Below are 24,396 nucleotides of genomic sequence, written 5' to 3'. Positions count from 1 at the left end.
AATTCTTTCATCTAATTAACAGTTGCTAGTGTAGATTCTACATTGATCTCATCCCTTGGTTGATATCTTGGCCCTCTGTGTATACGAATTCCATTGAAAAGTTTGGAGAAATTCAAGTAGTTGCTCTAGATATTTCCATGGCTTTTGTTTGTATTTGTCATAAAGGTTTGTGTTGTGGTCAGCCTTCTGATTTTTGCAATTGGGTTAGCCAGTTTTCTCTCTGAACGTTTACTGCTTGTGATGGTAGATAGCCCTCTAACTTCTCAACTAATGATGGTATTTCCAAAAGTTATATTCTTTTAATCACTCTTTTCCTCCCATATATTAATGGCTGTCTTCCACTGAGTGGAAGTTGTATTGATTGTTTTGCTCACTGTTGTACATTACATTTCACTTTTCCACAAATGGGAGCTCAGGGTTTGCTGAATTGGAAATAAAAAGCTAATAACTGCTAGTGTCATAGACAGCTAAAACTTCCTAGACATCCATCACCAGATCCTTAAATGCTGATCTCGAGGTAATTCTATGTGGAGAAGAAAACTTAGTTATCTGCTATTCTTGCAAAGTCCATTTCTTTCTTATTTCCCATGAAAAAGTCTGCTGCTTCCATGCTTATTTTTGGCAGTAACCAATTTTCTAGACCAGGTTGTCTATCTTTATTATTATTATTAGCCATATGGTGCAAGGAAGCCTGAGGCTTATGCTACACCAGGCAAAAAAAAAAAAATTCTGAATTACCCAGAGAGAGAAAGAGAGAGAAAAGTAAACGTGAATCACCAAGAAAGAGAAGAATGATAATATCCATCTCAGTGTGCCAAGCCCATTCTCACCAGATGTGATCCCCTGGGAGTAAAATGCCAACCTTTCTTGGCAAATATATTACAAATATGCTTTTCCTGTACTGAAAAAAAAAAAAAAGAGAAAAAAAAAAAGTAGACTTTCTGTTTTGCTTTCATGTTTTACTTTTTTTCTAAATACATACTGATTAGATGGGGGCTGGTCAATAAAGAATGATCATAATTTTTTTTTTTTTCACAACTTGCCCCTTTATTAGTCATCCATATTTTGATGATCCTTTTAAAAATAGTCCCCATTTGATGAAATGCACTTACTCCAACATATCTGTCATTCTTCAAAAACATCTAGCAGGGATAAGGAGGTGATTAGCCCCTTGTATAAGTCAATGGCAGGCCACACCTTGAGTACTGTATACAGATCTGGAGGCCTCATTTTAGAAAGGATGTAGAGCTGCTGTAACAAATACAGAGAAGGGCAACGAGATTGGTGAAAAGAACAATGGGTTGCTCTTACAAAGAAAGGCTTATGTTCTGCAAATTGCAGTATCTGGTGACTAGGCACCTGTGAGGTGATCTGACTGAGGTATATAAGGCCTTGAATGGTTTCAGCAAGCTCATTGCTGATGGAATTCTTCCTATTGCTCAGATTCTGCATCTGAGGGGCCATAAATTGAAATTAAGGAAAGACAGTTGTAGAATAGAATAAAAAAAATAACAGGGTGCAAGGTCAAGGCTGTAGGGAGGATGAGGAACACATTTGACATTATTCCTGGCTAAGTACTCAATGACAGTATGAGCAATATAAAGTCTTGTATTTTCTTAATCTAGCATCCACTCACCTGTATGCAGTTATGATCGTTTGCTATGAATGTGATCCTGCAAAGTGTGCAGTACAGTTCTGTAGTACGGTCCCACAGTATTCTTATGATATGGCACAACAGGCTGGAAACCATTCCTTGAATGTCAAAAAAAGAGATGACCATAGCCTTTCGTGATGAGAGTCATGTACCTTGTTTGGTTTTAAGAAAGAAAATTATCGAATACTCAACTGTTAAAATTAAGAATAAATGTAAACATGCTCGATGACTCTGAACACTTTATATAAATAATATTTACATTCTTTCAGTTTGCCCGAGGTTTATCTGCCCATCATATCCTTGTTTCAAATCAGATCTTCCCGAATTCAAAGCAAACAGTGAATGCGACGAAGGATATTTATGTCGCCTTGGATGTTGTGGTTCAAAACACTGTTACTGCGAAGTTCTGGGTAAGTGCATATCGGTGCTGCAAAAGCCACAGCTTTTGCTTTTTTCGGTGTTGGAGATGATGTTAACTTTTAAACAAAGCTTTGTTGCTTACTTTCTGGATCGTAATGATGAAGCTGTGTCTAATCCGCCATTATCACCTTGTACAGAACCTCACCATCTTCAGTGACCATCTGTTGCAGATCCTGACAAACCTCTGTTCAAACTTGCTGTTGCTCAGCTGTGAGTCTTGGAACCCGGTGTGCACAAACATATCATATGCTAATGGTCGTGGAGAATACCATGCAGGCATCCTACTGATATTCCCAACATCTCTGCCGGTTGCCTTAATGTTATATGATTAATTTCTGTCACGATTACATAGGACTGCTGAGTTTTGTGATTGAATTGTGTCCATCTTTAAATATTCTAAATCACCTGCTAGCCCTGCTGTATGGAAGAGATTAACTATAAGTCTCTTTTAACATTTTTATGCTTCAGCTGATCTTTTCTTAAGAAAGAAACAACACTTGAGAGCAGTATACTGTACCTCGCATGTTATATCCATTGTTACGTAGGCAAAATCGAACAGGCATAAACTTGACTGATTGATTGCCAAGTCATACCATATGCACTAGTCAACCACGCAGTTGCTCTGTGATGCAGCTTGGTTTGGGTCTTAAATTCCATAACTCAGCTAGAAATAGCAAGCAGTATGGTTGTTCATGAAAAATTGACCATTCTTTATTGAACAGACCTTGTATGTAAATTACAAATTTATCATACCACTGAATGTTTTTTTCCCCACATCTAGGGTTATCCCCAAAAATCTTTCAAACTCCTCCACTCTAAAAGAGCACACTCAAGTTGATGACTGCTCAGTTATATCTCATTCCACTTTCTACTATGCAGCATTTTAGTGTCTGTTATTTCAATCGGCACTGTTCTGAATTGGTACCACTAATTCCACACCTTTCTTCCAAACCAGTCTGAATATGTGTGTCATGTAGTCAACATCCGTCCATTATTTGGCTCCAAGCCTTACAGACTAACCTATCCTCTTTCTTATTTATCTTCATTTTTGTTTTTTTTTTGTAATGGCTACTCTTATAAAAATTATAATAATTATAATTTTTGTATAAATTTCTATAATAGAAATTTCAAAAAACATTAGCAGATATCTTTTGTCTTCTCAACCTTCGACCCACACATGATATACTTGTGCTATAGATTGTTGAAATTGTCATGAACCAAAACACACTTTACACAAGGTCTTTTTTGTATCTTGATTAAAAAATTAGTAAACATTATCTTTCCAAATAAAAATCAAAGGATCAAAAAAAAAAAACTGGTAGTCTACATAGAATTTAAATTGGTCTTTTTGTTGGAAAGAGTAAGAATTACTGGTATAATTCATTAGTGAGATAAATTTAAATTTAACAAAAAGTTTAATTTTTCGTATTATACATATGAATATTTCATGCTATATAAATGGATATTTTATGTTAAGTTTAGCAAAGTTTCTTTTGGAGCAGTTTCTGTTAGTTCCTTTCCTAACCAGTATTACAATATTCACATAAAAAATATGAAATAAAAGTAAAAATCAGAGATATCGTTTTGATAATTTTAGCTGTTTTACACACACACACACGCACACACACACACACAGTACTCTACTGAGAATTGTCTCCTCTTTTTTTTTTTTTTTTTCTATAATTTTCTATAACTGGGCAATACCTTCTTATTATTTTACCTGAATATCCATTTTAATCTATCTTAATTTTGTTCATTATATTATAAACTTCTATTCTTAATCCCGTTTGAGCCTAAATAATTTTCTGCAATTATTTTTATTTTATTTTTTTTTATGTGAACCCCAAACACGAGAGGTATTACAACCTATAGTACTTAGTACCGTGCTTGGATTGGAGGTTGAGAAGACAAAAGAAGATATTTGTTGACATTGGACTTGAACTTCTGTAGATTGTAATTTTCAGGAAATACGTATGAGGAAGGTTGTTCCAGAAAACGGGTTGAATGAATAAATGAGAAAGATGAAAAGTTGGTTCTGTGGGTTTGAAGTTGGACAGTAAATGGATGTTGGTTGGTGGCGGCACGTGTTCGGACTGTTTTGAAAGAGAGAGCGGGAATTATAGAAGCCAATTCAGAAGAACAGTGCTCATGGAAGTATCTGTAGAAGAGGCATGCAGCAGAAACAGTACGTCTATGAGACATCGAGTGGAGAGACTCTGTTAGAGATGAATCATTAATTAACCTAACTGCCCTCTTCTGAATGGAATCAAGAAGCCTGAGAGAGGGTTTGGGGGCACTACCCCAGATGTGGGAACAATATTCCATGGCTGGGTGGATTTGCGATTTATACAGAGTGAGCAGCTGTTTGGAAGAAAAGTAACGCCGAGAGCGAAAGAGAAAACCAAGTTTTTTAGATGCAGAGGAAGCAATATTTGTAATGTGCTTGTGCCAAGAGAGATTAGAAGTCAGGGTAATCCCCAAAAGAGATATATAATTTTGCCTAGAAATCTGAGTGTCACTAAAGATTAGCATAGGAGCAGAAGAATCCTTTTTGTGAGATATAAGACAAGACTGAGTTTTAGAAGGGTTGAAATCAACTAATTTGTCTTTGCACCACTGGAGAATTACCCGACGATCGGCATTTAAGGAATTGGGAGCAGATTTTCGAGAAGTTGAAGCTGATTGAGCAGGACAAGGTTTCTCAAAATGGAAAGTGGAATGCAATGTGCTATCATCGGCAAAACAATGGATAGGATTTCCAGTCAATGGAAGAAGATCATTAATATATAAGAGAAAAAGAGTGGGGGAAAGAACTGAACCTTAGGGGACACTGGCATTAGTGGAGAAGTTAGAAGACAGAGAGCCATCTACCATCACCCTCAGTGAGCGATCAGAGAGAAAACTGGATAACCAATTACTGAAAACAGTTGGCAAACCATAAGATGGAAGCTTGTTTAGAAGGCCTTTATGCCAAACACGATCGAAAGCCTTTGAGATGTCAAGAGCAACTACTTGTGTTTCACTGAACCTTTCCATTGAATTAGTCCATAAATTGGTAACATAAGCCAGAATATCACCAGTGGATCAACACTGACGGAATCCATACTGGCGATCGTTGATCAGACGGATGGTTTCTAGGTAGTTTAAGAGTTGGCGGTTAATTGATTTCTCCATTACTTTAGAAAGAGTAGAAGTAATTGCAATGGGATGATAATTGGATGGGAGGGATTTGTCACCCTTTTTAGAAACTGGCTGGATATGAGCAAATTTCCAAGCAGAAGGAAAAACACCTTTGGAATAAGAAAGTTGAAAAAAGTGGCAAAGAATAGGAGTAAGTTTAGGAGCACAGGTTTTGAGAACAAGTGGAGAAATACCATCAGGACCTGTAGTTTTCTTAGCATCAAGATTCATCAAAACCTTCTGATATCCTTTTGACGGAAGACCACAGGAGGCATTCAATGGAGTGTGTTGGGAATTTTGGGAGGTGTTTTACCAACATCATTAATACATGAGCTGGAAGAAAAATGGGATGCTAGCAGGTCAGCTTTATCCTTGGCTGAAGTGACAACAGAACCATCTGGTTTGGACAGAGGTGGGAGCAGAGATGGGCAAAAGTTGCGGCAAATAGCTTTGGCAAGAGACCAGAATGCTCGGCTACCATTAGGGCAAGAAGCAAGTTTTCTACTCTTAGCCTGTTCAAACTCTAGTTTGGACTGATTAATAACTGCTTTACAATTGTTGCGAGCTTTGGTGTAGGCAGAAAATGAAACTGAAGAATTAGAAACAAGCCAATTACGATATACAACATTCTTCTCTTGAACAGCCTTAGTACATTTATTGGAAAACCAAGGTTTAGATAAAGGACGAGATTTTAAAGTGGAGTGTGAGATAAAGGATTCCATTCCTGCAAGTATACACCTTCTTATCAAACTATGCAGCCCAAATCACGCCTGCTTTGCAACAAATATTAGGGACAGATCTGATATTAATGCAGTTTTCACTTTGCTAAAAAGGATAAAATGCTATGACAGAATATAACGCTTAAATCTGACATAATGAACATATCTCAATTTTAATAAAGCCTTTTGCCTCCTACCATTGTTTGGCCCATAATGGCCTATAGCTGCTGTTGCGCCGTAAAACATACAACAACAACCTGCAAGAATAATTTCACTGACACGATCTGAGCAAATGTTGACATCAGAAGTTTTGAAACAGTAATCCGAACAAGGAAAAGAAGAAAATAAGTCTCGCAGGTCATCCAATTTTGCATTCTTGTAATGCCAAACAACACTAAGTTGGGAATAGCCATGAGATAAAGGTTCCATTTGAGAAGAGACAATCACCAAGTTGTGATCTGAAGTGCCTAAAGGACCTCTCACTTCGACTGTGTAATTAGAAGGGTTGTTTGTGAGAAAAAGATCAAGCGTATTGGCTGTATGATTAGGATTGTCCGGTATTCTTATAGGTAAATGAACAATCTGTGCTAGGTCATTAGTAATTGCAAAAGCCTCAGCATCTCGACCTGCTGGGTCGGTGTGACTAGAAAATGGAAGCCAGCTGGAATTGTGAACATTAAAATCACCAAGGAAAATTACCTCACTGTTAGGAAAGTTGGACTGGAGAAAGTCAAGTTGCAAAGAGAGGAGTCAAAGAGCTCGAAGTGATTAGTGGATTTGGGAGAACGGTAGAGACAACAGATGAATTTGACAAAATGAGGTAGAGAGATTTTAAGCCAGAGAAGATCAAAGAGAGGAGAGTCCAAATTGCCAAGTCTCTGACAGGGAATATCAGAACGGACATATGCACAAGTACCACCTTTGAGGCGAAAGGACTCATACAGCGAATAATTTGGACATCTAAGATGAGCAGTAGTTGAATCAACTGATAACTGAGATTCTGTCAGAAAAAGTAGATGGGGTTTGGCAGACTGCAAGTGGAAATGGACATCATTGAGATTAGAATTGAGACCACATATATTTGTGAAATGAATTAGGAAGTGCTTGTGAGGTTTAGATCTTTTCGCAGATAAGCTTGCTCTTTTAGTTTGACAATTTGTGGTGTATTCAATAGTAAGAAAAAGTGGGTGGGACATGCTGTAAGAAGTAATGAAATTTTTGGATATGGCGTACACATGGTAAGAATATACCCAGATCCTTGACATAATGTGGCCTCAACAATGCTCCCAGCATACACACTACTCGGACTCCCTTCAGTCACAAACTTTCAGAGTAGAGGTAGGAAGATTATACACTAGCTGATCCGGAAGCCTCCTAGAGAGTTACCAATAGGTTCGGTCCGGTGTATTAACTAGCGGCCGGGCTGCGAACTCCGTTTTAGAGCTGTACCCTCGAAATGTAAGGAATATTGGATCTCGCCACGACGTTCGTCATAATCTCAAAAGTCATCAATCATACTGCATGATGGAAGAGATAGGAAAGGGTTGACCGGAACTTAGCTCTAGAGACTAAACATGGGTTCCACCACTTCAAGCCTCCACTAAGCAAAGTGGTGGTATTTCACCGGTTGATGAGAGTCATCTACCACCTAGTACTGCCTGGTAACATAGAGGGGCGGCATTCCTCCATGTGGTGTGCGCGCCACACCTCGACCCCTGCTTATGTTGGTTCACACCTGGGTGGTCATCCACCATGTACTTGTGCATGGAGGTTATACCCAGGATTACTAACAGTCCCACCATCGTGAAGGTGCAAGCAGAGGATTTGGCTGTCACAGACCGTCTGGACTTCGCCGAAATTGGGTCCACTTGACTTGAGTGTCACCCAAATATTAGTTCCATCAGCATTTAGACTCCCAGGTAGCAAGTACAGCTTGTCTGGCATATCTGAGAGAATGTCTGTGATAACCGCAAGGACTTACTTACTACCCTTCAGGCTTCTGCTGTTTCTGGAAATTAATATTTAATAATTAACTCAAATTTAATAGCAATGCTTAATTTAATAATTATTATTATATTATATGGAAATGAAGCCATCATTGGATTACCAGATTTTTATTCATTCAAATATTAACTAATATGATTAATAGTTACTAAACTTTACATATTCTCAAAATAGGGTTCTAAGTGTGCCAGAGAATCCCCCATCTATTGATTGGACTTATTATCGAAGTCAGATTGCAAAGCCTGGTTTAGTTGATGAGTTTGAAAAGCAGGTAAGTCTAGTCTTACTATGGTTATTGATAAAACTTAACATGCTAAAGATATAAAGGGTGTTCTGTGAAGTGATAGCCACATTTCTGTAGGTTGTTAATTAGGTGATTTTCATCTAAAATGTTATATGAATGAGTATCTCATTCTCAATTATTGGTGCATTATGGCCAAAGCTGCAAATGCACCATTAAAAACCAAATCATCTCAATTATTACACTGCTATACGCACTTACAATTATGTACATTGTTATTAGTGACAAGTAGATAAATGAGAAGGAAATTACAGAAAATCATAATTTCTGATTTTGTTCAGTTAGATTTAGTGTTGTTGCTAGCTAGTGTTGTTGATGCACTGGAGCAACATGTCTTCCTGGTGCCTTTGAGTGTGATAATGTAATGTGAATGTGATAGATAATTCCTTCAGTTTGTGCCCCTGAAGATTGGTGCCCGGGGCAACTGTCCCCCTCTGCACTCCCATCGATTTTGTGTATTAGTTTATAGTAGGTAATAATAATAAGTGACAGTAATTTTCGTTATACAGCATGTTATGAATAATATGGCAATGACCAATTTGACCAGTATTTTAAAATTATTTTAATATAAATCTTAAAATGTTGTGCAAATTATCCATTAGCAAAGGCACATGATGGAAGAAATCAAGCTTATATAGTATCAGCCAAAAAAACCCTTATTTCACCCATCCACTCGCTCCAGTTGTTTGTCAAGTTCTGCCTTGAATCTATTTAAGCTATCAACTTATACAACGACAGATGGAAGTTTGTTCCAGCAATCAACCACCTGCTAGCTAAGGGCAAACTTCCGAACATCTATCCTACAACTGTCTTTCCTCAGTTTGAATTTATGCCCTCTCGGGTGATTATTCTGAGCAAGAGGAAGAATCCCATCAGCATGAGCATGCTCAAACTATTCAGGGCTTTATACACCTCAATCAGATCACCTCGCAGGTGCCTAATCTCCAGACACTGTAATTTGCAAAACATAAGCCTTTCTTCGTAAGACCCTTTGTTTCCATTCACTAATCTTGTTGCCCTTCTCTGTACTCGTTCCAACAGCTCTACATTAGCATTAGCATTAGTAGAGGCATATGATGCATGAAAGCAAGCTTATGCAGCATCAGCCAAAAAAAAAAAAAAAACCACTCCCACTTCACCCCTCTGTTCGTTCAAAATACCTGTCCAGCTGAGCCTTAAACTTATTTAGGCTATCAACTTCCACGACAAGGGATGGAAGTCTGTTCCACCAACCAACCACTCGCTGGCTAAAGGCAAATTTCCGCACGTCTATCCTACATCTGTCTTTCCTCAATTTGAATTTATGCCCTCTCAGGTGATTATTCTTAGCGAGAGGAAGAATCCCATCAGCATTGAGCATGCTCAAACCATTCAATGCTTTATACACCTCTATCAGATCACTTCGCTGGTGCCTAGTCTCCAGACACTGTAATTTGCAAATCTTAAGCCTTTCTTCGTAAGAGCACCCCTTTGTTCCATTCACTAATCTTGTTGCCCTTCTCTGTACTCGTTCCAGCAGCTCTACATCCTTCTTGAAATGAGGCCTCCAGGCCTGTATACAGTACTCTAGGTGTGGCCTGACCATTGCCTTATACAAGGGAATAATCACCTCCTTATCCCTGCTAGAAAAATTCCTATTTATCATTGACAATACACCATGAGCTACTCTTGCAGCCCGTCTGCACTGCTCAGAGAACTTCATATCTGCCTGCACAACCACCCCCAGGTCCCTTTCATTCTCTACCACTGTCAGTGTAATACCACAGAGTTGATATGTTGCTCTGGGGTTGCTGTTTCCCATGTGTAGTACTTTACATTTGTCAATGTTAAACTTCATTTGCCACCTCTCAGCCCATCTGCTCAACCTTTCCAGATCCTGTTGCAGCAGCATAGTGTCAGTAGTGTCCTTGACAACCCTGCCTACCTTTGTATCGTCTGCAAACTTCGACATTAAGCTTGATATACCATCATCAATATCATTTATGAATACAGAAAACAATAATGGACCCAACACTGAGCCCTGAGGGACTCCACTAATAACATTAGTCCACGACGAGCAGTGTCCATTGATTACCACTCTCTGTCTTCTCCCCCTCAGCCACCCCTTTACCCACAACAGCAATTTGCCTCCAATGTTACACTGCTCCAATTTGTGCAGCAGTCTTCCATGTGCAACAGTATCAAAAGCCTTTCTAAGATCCAAGTATATAATATCAAAGTTATTCCCTGCATCCAGTTCCTTTGTGACTGCATCATAGTATCCAATCAAATTGGTCAGGCAAGACTTCCCCTTAACAAAACCATGCTGTGTCCGAGCTATAACTGAAGTCTTGTCTAAATGATCCTGCAGTGCTTCTTTAACTAGTGCCTCCATTAATTTTCCTGGAACAGAAGTTAAACTCACAGGTCTATAATTGCTTGTGTCAGCTTTTGATCCTCCTTTGTGAATTGGGGTCACATTTGCACATCTCCAGTCTATGGGTACCTCCCCTGAGTCCAAGGAAGCTCTCATAATTATGGCTAAGGGTTTGCTTACTTCCTTTGCTGCCTCCTTTAATATAACTGGATAGATCCCATCCACCCCAGGTGCCTTTCTTGCGTTTATCTTCAACAATTTCTCCTCCACTTTACTCTCAGTTATTACAAGATTCTCTAGCCTACTGCTAGAGTTGAATACACCTCTGGCATTCCCCTCGATAAATAACTCCTCATGTGTGAATGCCGATGCAAAATATTCATTTAGTTTGTTAGCTACCTGAGCAGGATCATCAACAGTTGACCCATCGATATCAAGTGGACCAATCTGATTCATCCCCTTCCTTCTAGAGTTTACATAAGTAAAGAACTCTTTGCTGTTTTTCTTTGCATCCCTTGCCAAAGATTTCTCGTAATCTGCCTTCGCCTGCCTAACCTCCTTTGTAACTTGGTTACAGATCAACTTGTATCTATGATAGGCTTCTGTGTCATGTGTTAATTTGTATGTATCCCATGCATTTTTCTTCTCTGCCATATGCCTCATTAGTTCATCTGACATCCATTTTGGCCTAAACCGTGAACAATATTTCTTAGTTGGTATGTAAAGTCTAGTAGCTTCCAAGATAAGTTCTTTGAATGCTTCCCATTTTGCATTTACTGTTGGTAACATCATCAGTTGGTCCCACTATATAGAATTTAAATACTGTCTCAGTCCATCGTAGTCGCCTTTACGAAAGCAATAACCCTTCCCTTTACCCCTAATGGTAGTTACCTCTTTGAGTAAATCCCACTTCAGCACACTGTGATCACTGCCACCTAGTGGTTCATTTATCTGCAGATTCTTAATGCATGAAGAATCACTGCTGATAATCAAATCAAGAGTATTACTCCCTCTAGTTGCCTCCCGAACATGCTGATGTAGAAAACAATCATCCAATTAATCCACAAAAGCCCTGCTAGTGTGTGAGTAACCAGCCCCCAAATTCCAGTCTATATCTGGGAAATTAAAATCTCCCATTATAAGACTCTCTGATTTACTGGCCCACTCTATTTCACTGTACAGTTCCTTATTATACTCATCAGAGTCATTAGGCCTATAGCACACTCCTACTCTCAATTTTGATCTCCCAATGCTTATGTCACACCAAACTGACTCAACACTGCACTGTCCAGCGATGTCGACTGGCTTCACTTCCTTGGTTTTTATGTGTTTCTTAACTAATAGCATAACCCCTCCCCCCTTCCTATCCAGTCTATCTTTTCTGTAGATGTTGTACTCCCCAAATTCCAGTTCTGCATTCCTTATATCTGTGTGACACCAAGTCTCTGATATCCCAACAATATCTGCCTTTGATGTTTTGAGCAATACCTCAAATTCATCAAATTTATTTACTAAACTCCTAGCATTGGTGTACAAGCAAGTATACATGCACCTATTTCTATTCTTAGCTACCCTAACACAACCCATGTGTTTACTTGTACCGCAATGACTCCCAGCAGTCTCTGAAATATCCTGAATCTTGTTTTTCAGGCTTCTGCTCATTCCAATAGAAGCAGTGCAAGAATCTTTTTCACCTCTGCCAGTGGCTACTGTTAATCTATTTGTCTTTGTATCCCCCCAAGCTAGCAGTTTTCCGACCCACCTAACACTGCCTCGATAGCATCAGCAAATATTCTTGCACCCTTTCTATTTAAGTGTATCCCATCCCTGTAGAAGCAATCCCTCCTGTTAACAAGTACAGTCCAGGCTGAAAAAAATTCTACCCCTTGAGCCTTGCACAATCTTTCCAGGGCCGAATTGATTGACAAGGCTCTCATCATATACTCCCTCCTATCGTGTCTGGGCAGAATACATCCTTCTTAAAATGAGGCCTCCTGACCTGTATATAGTATTCAAGGAATGGCCTGCCCATTACCTTATACAAGGGGATAATAACCTCCTTATCCCTGCTAGAAAAATTCCTGTATATCATTGACAAGACACCATGAGCTACTCTTGCAGACCGTCTGCACTGCTTAAAAAACTTCATATCTGCTTGCACAATTACCCCCAGGTCCTTTTCATTCTGTACCACTGTCACTGTTGTACCACAGAGTTGATACGTTACACTGGGATTAATGCTTACCATTTGTAGTACTTTACATTTGTCAATGTTAAACTTCATTTGCCACCTCTCAGCCGATCTGCTCAACTTTTCTAGATCCTGTTGCAGCAGTGTACTGTCATTAGTGTCATTAACAACCCTGCCAACCTTCATATCGTCTGCAAACTTGGACATTAAGCCTGATATACCATCATCAATATCATTTATAAATACAGAAAACAACAATGGACCCAATGCTGAACCCTGAGGGACTCCACTAATAACATTAGTCCACGATGAGCAGGGTCCATTGATTACCACTCTCTTGTCTTCTCCCACTCAGCCATCCCTTTATCCATAGCAGCAATTTGCCTCCAATGCCACACTGCTCCAATTTGTGCAGCAGTTTTCCGTGTGCAACAGTATCAAAGGCTTTTCTAAGATCCAAATATGTGATATCAAAGTTATTCTTTGCATCCAGTTCCTTTGTGACTACATCATAGTATCCCATCAAATTAGTCAGACAAGACTTCCCCTTAACAAACCCATTCCTTGTCCGAGCTATAACTGAAGTCTTGTCTAGATGATCCTGTGATGCTTCATTAACCAGTGCCTCCATTAATTTCCCTGGTACAGAAGTTAAACTAAAAGGTCTGTAATTACCTGTCTCCCCCTTTGATCTTCCTTTGTCGATTGGGGTTACATTTGCACAACTCCAGTCCGTGGGTACCTCTCTGAGTCCAGGGAAGCTCTCATAATTATGGCTAAGGGTTTGCTTAATTCCCTGGCCGCCTCTTTTAATATAAATGGACAGATTCCATCCACCCCAGGTTCCTTTCTAGTGTTTATCTTGAACAGTTTCTCCTCCACTTTACTCTCAGTTATTACAAGATTATCTAGCTTACTGCCAGAGTTGAATATATCTCTGGCATTCCCCTCCCTGAATAACTCTTGTGAATGTTGATGCAAAATAATCATTTAGTTTGTTAGCTAACTGAGCAGAATCATCAACAGTTGAGCCATCGATATTAAGTGGACCAATCTGATTCATCCCCTTCCTTCTAGAGTTTACATAAATAAAGAACTCTTTGCTGTTTTTCTTTGTATCCTTTGCCAAATATTTCTTGTAATCTGTGTTCGTCTGCCTAACCTCCTTTGTAACTTGGTTACAGACCAGCTTATATATATATCATAGGCTTCTGTGTCACATGTTAATTTTTATGTATCCCATGCATTTTTTTCTCTGTCACATGACTAATTAGTTCATCTGACATCCATTTAGGCCTAAATTTTGAACAATATTTCTTTGTTGGTATAAAGAGCCTAGTAGTTTCCAAGATCAATTCTTTGAATGGTTCCCATTTTGAATTTGCTGTTAGTAACATGATCAGTTGGTTTCACCGTATATAAATTTAAATACTGTCTCAGATCACCGTAGTCACCTTTACGAAAGCAAAAACCTTCCTTTTACCCTTGATGGCAGTTACCTCTTTCAATAAATCCCACTTCAGCACACTGTGATCACTGCCACCCAATGGTTCCTTTATCTGCAGATTCTTGATGCATGAAGAATCAGTACTGATAATCAGATCAAGTATTATTTGATCTGAAGAGTATTACTCTGTCTAGTTGCCACCCGAACATGCTGCTGTAGAAAACAATAATCCAATAAATCCACAAAAGCCTTGCTAGTGTGTGAGTGACCAACCCACAAATTCCAGTCAATATCCGAGAAATTAAAATCCCCCAATATAAGGCACTCTGATTTACTGACTCACTCTATTTCTCTTCCCAAATGCTGATTATACTCATCAGATTCATTAGGCCTATAACACACACCTACTCTCATTTTTCCTAGTGCTTATGTTGCACCCAACAGACTCAACGTTGCATTGTCCACCAACATCAATTGGATGCACTTCCTTAGATTTTGTGTTTCTTAATTAACAGCATAACCCCTCCTCCCTTCCTGTCCTGTCTATCCTTTCTGTACGCATTGTCTGTGTGACACCATGTCTTTGATATCCCAACAATATCTGCCTTTGATGTCTTTACTAGCACTTCAAGTTCATCGAGTTTATTAACTATACTCCTAGCATTGGTGTACATACAAGTATACATGCAACTGTTTGTACTCTTAGTTACCCTAACACAGCCCATGTATTTACTTGTTCCACTGTGACTCCCAGTAGTCCTGGAAATTCCCAATCCCTTGCTTTCCAGGCTGCTGCTCAATTGAATTTCAATAGAAGTAGTGCAAGAATCACTTTTACATCTGCCAGCCGCTACTGTTAATCTATTAGTCTGTGTATTCGACTAACCTAACTGTGCCTCGATAGCATCAGCAAATATTCTTGCACCCTTTCTATTTAAGTGTATTCCATCCCTGTAGAAGCAGTCTCTCCTGTTAACAAGCACAGGCCAGGTTGAGAAAATTTCTACCCCTTGAGCCTTGCACAATCTCTCCAGGACTGAATTGATCAACAAGGCTTTCATCATATACTCCCTCCTATCGTGTCTAGGCAGAATTGCAGACACTTTCAAATTGAACCCTAACTCACAGCTTTTTTTCAGCATTGTATTGTACTTGTTAAGTAATTCTGACGGTCTCCTACTCTTAATATCATTAGTGCCAACGTGTACAACAATATCACCCTTTGACCCTTAAAGGATGATATCTGCTCTACAACATCATCAATCTTTGATGGATGCGTACACTGAGTGGACAGATAACGTGTGGACTCGCCCTTCGCCTGGAAAATTCTGTTAATGCAGTTGAATTTAAATAGAGCAGCAAACAGCTTTTCTGATTGACTTACACATTATAATTAGAGAAGTATTCTAGCATCTTTGAAAAAAAAATATATATGTTAAGTTCCTTCTCATGCTATAGAAAAATAATATAATATTACTAAAGTGTTAAAAGAATGAAATATTGTATCAACAAACACAAAATAACTTAAGAATAAAACAGTACAGTTAAAATATTTTTGCAGCTTTTTTCCAACTGAGCTTAATAGCAGTTAATGAGGCTAGCAGGGATAAGGTGATTGTATGCACCTAGACATACCAGAGGTATGTCTAGGTGCATGCCAGCTGAACATGCCCCAGACCATTACCAACTGTCCACTTCTCTGAACAGTTCCTTGTTGACATGATGTGTGCATTACATTGTGCAGTTTGCACCAGATATGTACCCTCCCGAACGCTCGAAATAACTGGAAACAGGACTCGTTAGACCAGGAGACCCATCTCCAATGTCCAGTGCCGATGTTCTTTTGTCCAGTTGAGGTGCAGAGTCCTGTGTTGTGGTGTTAGCTGAGACTCTGGTGATGCAGCTGTTCCCATAACCTATTTTGGCTAATGATGGCCTGATGGTCTTGGTGGAGACGTTTCTGGCACCTCCCTCGTTGAAGTCGGTGGTGATTTGTGCTACTGTTGCTCTCCGGTTGGCTGAAACAATGTGAGACAGAGTGGTCAAAGTTCATCCACCACCTTTCTCCGCCGACGTCGCTGTCCAGAGATATTATTCCAGAAATGGTGTACTCTTGATACTGTCGAATTGGGGACAGTGCAATTTCTGTATCACCTCCGCGATAGTGACCCATGCATCGGGCACCGACTATCATCCCTCTTTCAAAGTCAGTTAAACCCCAGGGGCTCATATCTGTTGAGTATGGGTTTTGCAGCTGCAAACTCAGTGTTCCGAGCTGGATATCATCATTCTTCTCTTCCTTGGTGATTCCATTCTGCTTCTGACTCTTGTTCTCTCTCTCTCTCTCTCTCTCTCTCTCTCTCTCTCTCTCTATCAGGGTAGCTAAATTTTTTTTTTTTTTTTTGGCTGGTGCAGTAAAAGCTTCAGGCTTCCTTGCACCATATGGCTAATGATAATAATAATAATAATAACTCGCGATGTTTATCCATACTAACATCGAATTACCGTCTACGTGAATGCAGTGTACCTATATACCTGCCAAGTGTTGGGTTTGTCCACTAGCGAGAAGGGTGATAGCATCATGTTGCCCAGGAACCAGGTATCCCATTAATTCTGTCCTTTCAGTGTACAGAGAAGGGCAATGAGATTGGTGAGTGGAACAAAGTGAATATAGATGCGACTGCGGGTTTAGAAGCTTTTTCCGAACGTTGAGTGCTGAATTGGAACATTTATTGAATATGATTAGACCAAAAATCACTAAAGTCACCTTCTTATTTGTTCAGATTGTCGTCGTAAACTGAAAATCACTAAAAGTACCAAAAGATATGAAATACCGATCGCCGTCAACAACTATGCATCCCCATTTCACAATTCGGCTCGGCTTTTGATGTTTACCGACAGCAGTGTGTAAACTGTTCGGCATGCTGCTCGGCATTTTAGGCCACGTGACACAAGTCAATTCGCACATCCCCACTAGTCTGGCATTGCAGTGCAGCCTTGCCGATTGGCAAAAGCCAATGCAGTGAGGATGCAGCTTTATACACCCTAGTGAAACCTCCATATATTTGTTTCCTTATGTGGGGGTCCCTTTTGGCAATCTGGAGTCTGCTGACAAGGCTAGTGGGAGCCAGACGTGTTCAAAGGCGCTAAGTGGATTTTTCTTATTTATTAATTTGAAATTATTGTTTTTCTAAAACTTTTGATTTAAATTTAGTAGTATAGCATTATTTTGTGATTTTCTGATTAATCTGGTGTATTTATTCTTTACTCGTCCTTGTGATTGCATAAAAGTGTTGGTAAGGGTATCAAATCCCCGTGTTACAAGTTGCAACTCTGCTGAATGAGAAGTTTTTTAGCTATATTTAGCCGCTTTATTGAATGTTTTTTTCATCAAATTATTTTCTATAAGTAGGTTATAGACCTAGTCAGGATCATTAGTTTATTCTGAATTGAGACAGCGAGATTTGGAAGTTAATTAATACTTAAGTGTCCTTAGATTTAACGTTCATAACTTGCTGCCTTTGTTATACGATACATTATATTCCGAACTAGATAGCGTTAGTATAGTATAGTATAATATTGTCAATTAATCAGTAAAATCTATTAAACTTGTTAAACTTCGTTGTCAAGTAAATTGTACTTTTAACTAAATATATATAACGACTTAGATTACAAACGTAACATAATTAATTAATACATAACTTGATACGGAAGTTATATAAAGGGAACTCGTAGACAATTAATACTTGATACTGAAAAATATATATACCGTTATAACTGTGTTGGGATACAAGTTTAGGCTTATAATTTTGTACTGAAATTGAAATTTTATTGAAAGTAAATCGAAATCATGACTCAGACCACAGCAGCAAAGCAAAAGGCTCAAGCTAATGGGAGTGCTGTGGCTCAGAGGAGAACTGAGGGTGGCAGTTGCCCTCTGAATCACAGCCTTTTAAAATGCACTGCTTGCATGATGTTTGTGGAGCAATCAGGTACGGTACATGATATTGCCATGGGGGATGTCTTTGTGTGTGTGTGCCCGATGCAAGGAGTGTAATGAAATCAGGCAACAACTCAGCATTGTTATGGGCCTATATGAGAGCTTGAAGGACAGGGTGGATGCCCTCGAAGGAACTAAATTGAGGGGCCCATCAAGTTCTCAGCTGCCCACATCAAAACCAGAGCTTGCACTTGTTCATCACGCAACACAGTGGCAACCCCCAAGGCAGAATGCACTGGTCCCACAGGAACTAGTAGTTGTTGGTGACTCTATTGTCAGGGAAACGGGGAACATGCTTTGTAAAAAGGATATGTGGAACAGGACCAGAGTATGTCTGCCAGGGGCAGAGGTTGATGACGTAGAGCAAATATCACCTTTTAAGGGCACAAAAGGTGATATAGTTGTACATATTGGCACTAATGATATCAAGAGTAGGAGACTGGCAGAATTACTTAACAAGTACAGGTCACTGTTGAAAAAAAGCTGTGAATTAGGGTTGAATTTGAAAGTGTCTGCGATTCTGCCCAGACACGATAGGAGGGAGTATATGATGAGAGCCTTGTCGATCAATTCAGCCCTGGAAAGATTGTGCAAGGCTCAAGGGGTAGAATTTTTTTCAGCCTGGACTGTACTTGTTAACAGGAGAGACTGCTTCTACAGGGATGGGATACACTTAAATAGAAAGGGTACAAGAATATTTGGTGATGCTATCGAGGCAGTGTTAGGTGGGTCGGAAAACTGCTAGCTTGGGGGGCATACAAAGACTAATAGATTAACAGTAGCCACTGGCAGAGGTGAAAGTGATTCTTGCATTGCTTCTATTGGAATGAGCAGAAGCCTGAAAAACAAGATGCAGGATATTTAGCATTAGCATTAGCATTAGTAGAGGCATTTGATGCAAGAAAGCAAGCTTATGCAGCATCAGCCAAAAAAAAAAAAAAAACCACTTCCACTTCATCCCTCTGTTCGTTCAAAATACCTGTCCAGCTGAGCCTTAAACTTATTTAGGCTATCAACCTCCACCACAAGGGATGGAAGTCTGTTCCACCAACCAACCACCCGCTGGCTAAAGGCAAATTTCCGCACGTCTATCCTACATCTGTCTTTCCTCAATTTGAATTTATGCCCTCTCAGGTGATTATTCTGAGCTAGAGGAAGAATCCCATCAGCATTGAGCATGCTTAAACCATTCAAGGCTTTATACACCTCTATCAGATCACCTCGCTGGTGCCTAGTCTCCAGACACTGTAATTTGCAAAACTTAAGCCTTTTTTCGTAAGAGCACCCCTTTGTTCCATTCACTAATCTTGTTGCCCTTCTCTGTACTCGTTCCAGCAGCTCTACATCCTTCTTGAAATGAGGCCTCCAGACCTGTATACAGTACTCTAGGTGTGGCCTGACCATCGCCTTATACAATGGAATAATCACCTCCTTATCCCTGCTGGAAAAATTCCTGTATATCATTGACAATACTCCATGAGCTACTCTTGCAGTCCGTCTGCACTGCTCAGAGAACTTCATATCTGCCTGCACAACTACCCCCAAGTCCCTTTCATTCTCTACCACTGACAGTGTTGTACCACAGAGTTGATACGTTGCTCTGGGGTTGCTGTTTCCCATGTGTAGTACTTTACATTTGTCAATGTTAAACTTCATTTGCCACCTCTCAGCCCATCTGCTCAACCTTTCCAGATCCTGTTGCAGCAGCATAGTGTCAGTAGTGTCCTTGACAACCCTGCCAACCTTTGTATCGTCTGCAAACTTGGACATTAATCCCGATATACCATCATCAATATCATTTATAAATACAGAAACAATAATGGACCCAACACTGAGCCCTGAGGGACTCCACTAATAACATCAGTCCACGATGAGCAGTGTCCATTGATTACCACTCTCTGTCTTCTCTCCCTCAACCACCCCTTTATCCATAGCAGCAATTTGCCTCCAATGTCACACTGCTCCAATTTGTGTAGCAGTCGTCCATGTGCAACAGTATCAAAAGCCTTTCTAAGATCCAAGTATATAATATCAAAGTTATTCCCTGCATCCAGTTCTTTTGTGACTGCATCATAGTATCCAATCAAGTTGGTCAGGCAAGACTTCCCCTTAACAAAACCATGCTGTGTCTGAGCTATAACTGAAGTCTTGTCTAAATGATCCTGCAGTGCTTCTTTAACCAGTGACTCCATTAATTTTCCTGGAACAAAAGTTAAGCTCACAGGTCTATAATTACTTGTGTCAGCCTTTGATCCTCCTTTGTGAATTGGGGTCACATTTGCACATTTCCAGTCTATGGGTACCTCCCCTGACCAAGGAAGCTCTCATAATTATGGCTAAGGGTTTGCTTACTTCCTTTGCTGCCTCCTTTAATATAACTGGAGAGATCCCATCCACCCCGGGTGCCTTTCTTGTGTTTATCTTCAACAGTTTCTCCTCCACTTTACTCCCAGTTATTTCAAGATTCTGTAACTTACTGCTAGAGTTGAATACTCCTCTGGCATTCCCCTCGCTGAATAACTCCTCATGTGTGAATTTCGATGCAAAATATTCATTTAGTTTGTTAGCTACCTGAGCACTATCATCAACACTTGACCCATTAATATCAAGTGGACCAATCTGATTCATCCCTTTCCTTCTAGAGTTTACATAAGTAAAGAACTCTTTGCTGTTTTTCTTTGCATCCCTTGCCAAGGATTTCTCGTAATCTGCCTTCGCCTGCCTAACCTCCTTTGTAACTTGGTTGCATATCAACTTGTATCTATCATAGGCTTCTGTGTCATGTGTTAATTTGTATGTATCCCATGCATTTTTCTTCTCTGCCATATGCCTCATTAGTTCATCTGACATCCATTTTGGCCTAAACCTTGAACAATATTTCTTAGTTGGTATGTAAAGCCTAGTAGCTTCCAAGATAAGTTCTTTGAATGCTTCCCATTTTGAATTTGCTGTTGGTAACATCATCAGTTGGTCCCACTGTATAGAATTTAAATACTGTCTCAGTCCATCGTAGTCGCCTTTACGGAAGCAATAACCCTTCCCTTAACCCCTAATGGTAGTTACCTCTTTGAGTAAATCCCACTTCAGCACACTGTGATCACTGCCACCTAGTGGTTCATTTATCTGCAGATTCTTAATGCATGAAGAATCACTGCTGATAATCAAATCAAGAGTATTACTCCCTCTAGTTGCCTCCCGAACATGCTGATGTAGAAAACAATCATCCAATTAATCCACAAAAGCCCTGCTAGTGTGTGAGTAACCAGCCCCCAAATTCCAGTCTATATCTGGGAAATTAAAATCTCCCATTATAAGACTCTCTGATTTACTGGCCCACTCTATTTCACTGTACAGTTCCTTATTATACTCATCAGAGTCATTAGGCCTATAGCACACTCCTACTCTCAATTTTGATCTCCCAATGCTTATGTCACACCAAACTGACTCAACACTGCACTGTCCAGCGATGTCGACTGGCTTCACTTCCTTGGTTTTTATGTGTTTCTTAACTAATAGCATAACCCCTCCCCCCTTCCTATCCTGTCTATCCTTTCTGTAGACGTTGTACTCCTCAAATTGTAGTTCTGCATCCCTTATATCTGTGTGACACCACGTCTCTGATATCCCAACAATATCTGCCTTTGATGTTTTGAGCAATACCTCAAATTCATCAAATTTATTTACTAAACTCCTAGCATTGGTGTACACGCAAGTATACCTGCACCTGTTTCTATTCTTAGCTACCCTAACACAACCCATGTGTTTACTTGTACCGCAATGGCTCCCCGCAGTCTCTGAAATACCATGCATCTTGTTTTTCAGGCTTCTGCTCATTCTAATAGAAGCAGTGCAAGAATCTCTTTCACCTCTGCCAGTGGCTACTGTCAATCTATTGGTCTTTGTCTCCCCCCAAGCTGGCAGTTTTCCGACCCACCTAACACTGCCTCGATAGCATCAGCAAATATTCTTGCAACCTTTCTATTTAAGTGTATCCCATCCCTGTAGAAGCAATCTCTCCTGTTAAGAAATACAGTCCAGGCTGAAAAAAATTCTACCCCTTGAGCCTTGCACAATCTTTCCAGGGCCGAATTGATCAACAAGGCTCTCATCATATACTCCCTCCTATCGTGTCTGGGCAGAATTGCAGACACTTTCAAATTCAACCCTAATTCTCGGCTTTTGTTCAACAGTGACCTGTACTTGTTAAGTAATTCTGCCGGTCTCCTACTCTTAATATTATTAGTGCCAACGTGTACAACTATATCACCTTTTGTGCCCTTAAAAGATGATATTCGCTCTACAACGTCATCAACCTTTGCCCCTGGCAGACATACCCTGGTCCTGTTCCACCTATCTTTTTTACAAAGCATGTTCCCCGTTTCCCTGACAATAGAGTCACCAACAATTACTAGTTCCTTCGGGACCAGCGCATTCTGCCTTGGGGGTTGTCTCTGTGTCACGCGATGCCCAAGTGCAAGCTCTGGCGTTGATGTGGGCAGCTGAGAGCTTGATGGGCCCCTCAATTTAGTTTCTTCGAGGGCATCCACCCTGTCCTTCAAGCTCTCATATAGGCCCATAAGAACGCCGAGTTGTTGCCTGATATTGATACACTCCTTGCTTCGCGCACACACAAAGACATCCCCCTTGGCTGTATCATGTCCCGTACCCGATTGCTCTGCAAACATCAAGCAAATAGTGCATTTTATAAGGCTGTGTGTCAGAGGACAACTGCCCCCCTCAGTTCTGCTCTGAGCCACAGCACTTCCATTAGCTTGAGCCTTTTGCTTTGCTGCTCTGGTCTGAGTCATGATTCTATTAATTTATTAATTAATTATGTTTTGTTATTAATTATATTACGTTTGTAATCTAAGTCGTTATATGTATTTATTTAAACGTACAATTTAACTGCTAACGAATTTCAACTAACGCTATCTAGTACGGTATATAACCTACGGTATATCTAGTACGGTATCACAATGGCGGGAAAGTTAATAACGGTAGCGGTAGTTACGAACACGTGGAACTACCGATACTTTTACAAGGCCGAGTAAAGAATAAATACACCAAATTAATCAAAAAATCACAAAATAATGTTATACTACTAAATTTAAATCAAAAGTTTTAGAAAAACAATAATTTCAAATCAATAAATAAGAAAAATCCACTTAGCGGCTTGGAACACGACCGTCAGTAGTAGCCTCGTCAGCAGACTCTTGCTGCTGACGAGGCTGCTGATTTCAGAGATTGCTGGGAGTCATTGCGGTACAAGTAAACACATGGGTTGTGTTAGGATAGCTAAGAATAGAAACAGGTGCTGTCTACTTGCGTGTTCACCAATGCTAGGAGTTTGGTAAATAAATTTGATGAATTTGAGGTATTGCTCAAAGCATCAAAGGCGGATATTGTTGGGATATCAGAGGCGTGGTGTCACACAGATATAAGGAATGCAGAACTGGAATTTGGTGAGCACAGTGTCTACAGAAAGGATAGACAGGATAGGAAGGGAGGAGGGGTTATGCTATTAGTTAAGAAACATATAAAATCCAAGGAAGTGAAGCCAGTCGACAATCCTGGGCAGTGCAGTGTTGAGTCAGTTTGGTGTGACCTAAGAATTGGGAGATCAAAATTGAGAGTAGGAGCGTGCTATAGGCCTGACTCTGAGTATAATAAGAAACTGTACAGGGAAATAGAGTGGGCCAGTACATCAGAGAGTCTTATAATGGGGGATTTTAATTTCCCAGATATTGACTGGAATTTGTGGGTTGGTCACTTACACACTAGCAAGGCTTTTGTGGATTTATTGGATGATTGTTTTCTACATCAGCACACAGGAGGCAACTAGAGGGAGTAATACTGTTGATTTGGTTATCAGTAGTGATTCTTCATGTATTAAGAATCTGCAGATAAAGGAACCACTAGGTGGCAGTGATCACAGTGTGCTGAAGTGGGATTTACTCAAAGAGGTAACTACCATCAGGGGCAAAGAGAAGGGTTATTGCTTTCGTAAAGGCGACTACGATGGTCTGAGACATTATTTAAATTCTATGCAGTGGGACCAACTGAAGATGTTACCAACAGCAAATTCAAAATGGGAAGCATTCAAAGAACTTATCTTGGAAGCTAC

The 24,396-nt window shown here is 39.9% G+C and overlaps 1 protein-coding gene across 1 annotated transcript in view; it reads left to right on the top strand.

The window, feature by feature from the left end:
- Positions 1-24,396, top strand: part of LOC150076496 (ATP synthase subunit d, mitochondrial-like) — an 85,451-nt gene that overhangs the window by 18,105 nt on the left and 42,950 nt on the right. Inside the window, exon 2 of the mRNA XM_090387784.1 lies at positions 8,152-8,248. Coding sequence (XP_090243910.1) covers positions 8,152-8,248 — 97 coding nt within the window. The remainder of the gene's footprint in view (positions 1-8,151; positions 8,249-24,396) is intronic.

This window comes from Mastigoproctus giganteus, chromosome 13 (assembly GCF_048544385.1).
Source record: "Mastigoproctus giganteus isolate SK-2022 chromosome 13, ASM4854438v1, whole genome shotgun sequence".
Lineage (NCBI taxonomy): Eukaryota > Metazoa > Arthropoda > Arachnida > Uropygi > Thelyphonidae > Mastigoproctus > Mastigoproctus giganteus.
Note: the sequence above shows the minus strand (reverse complement) of the source record. Positions and strands in the feature narration are given on the sequence as shown.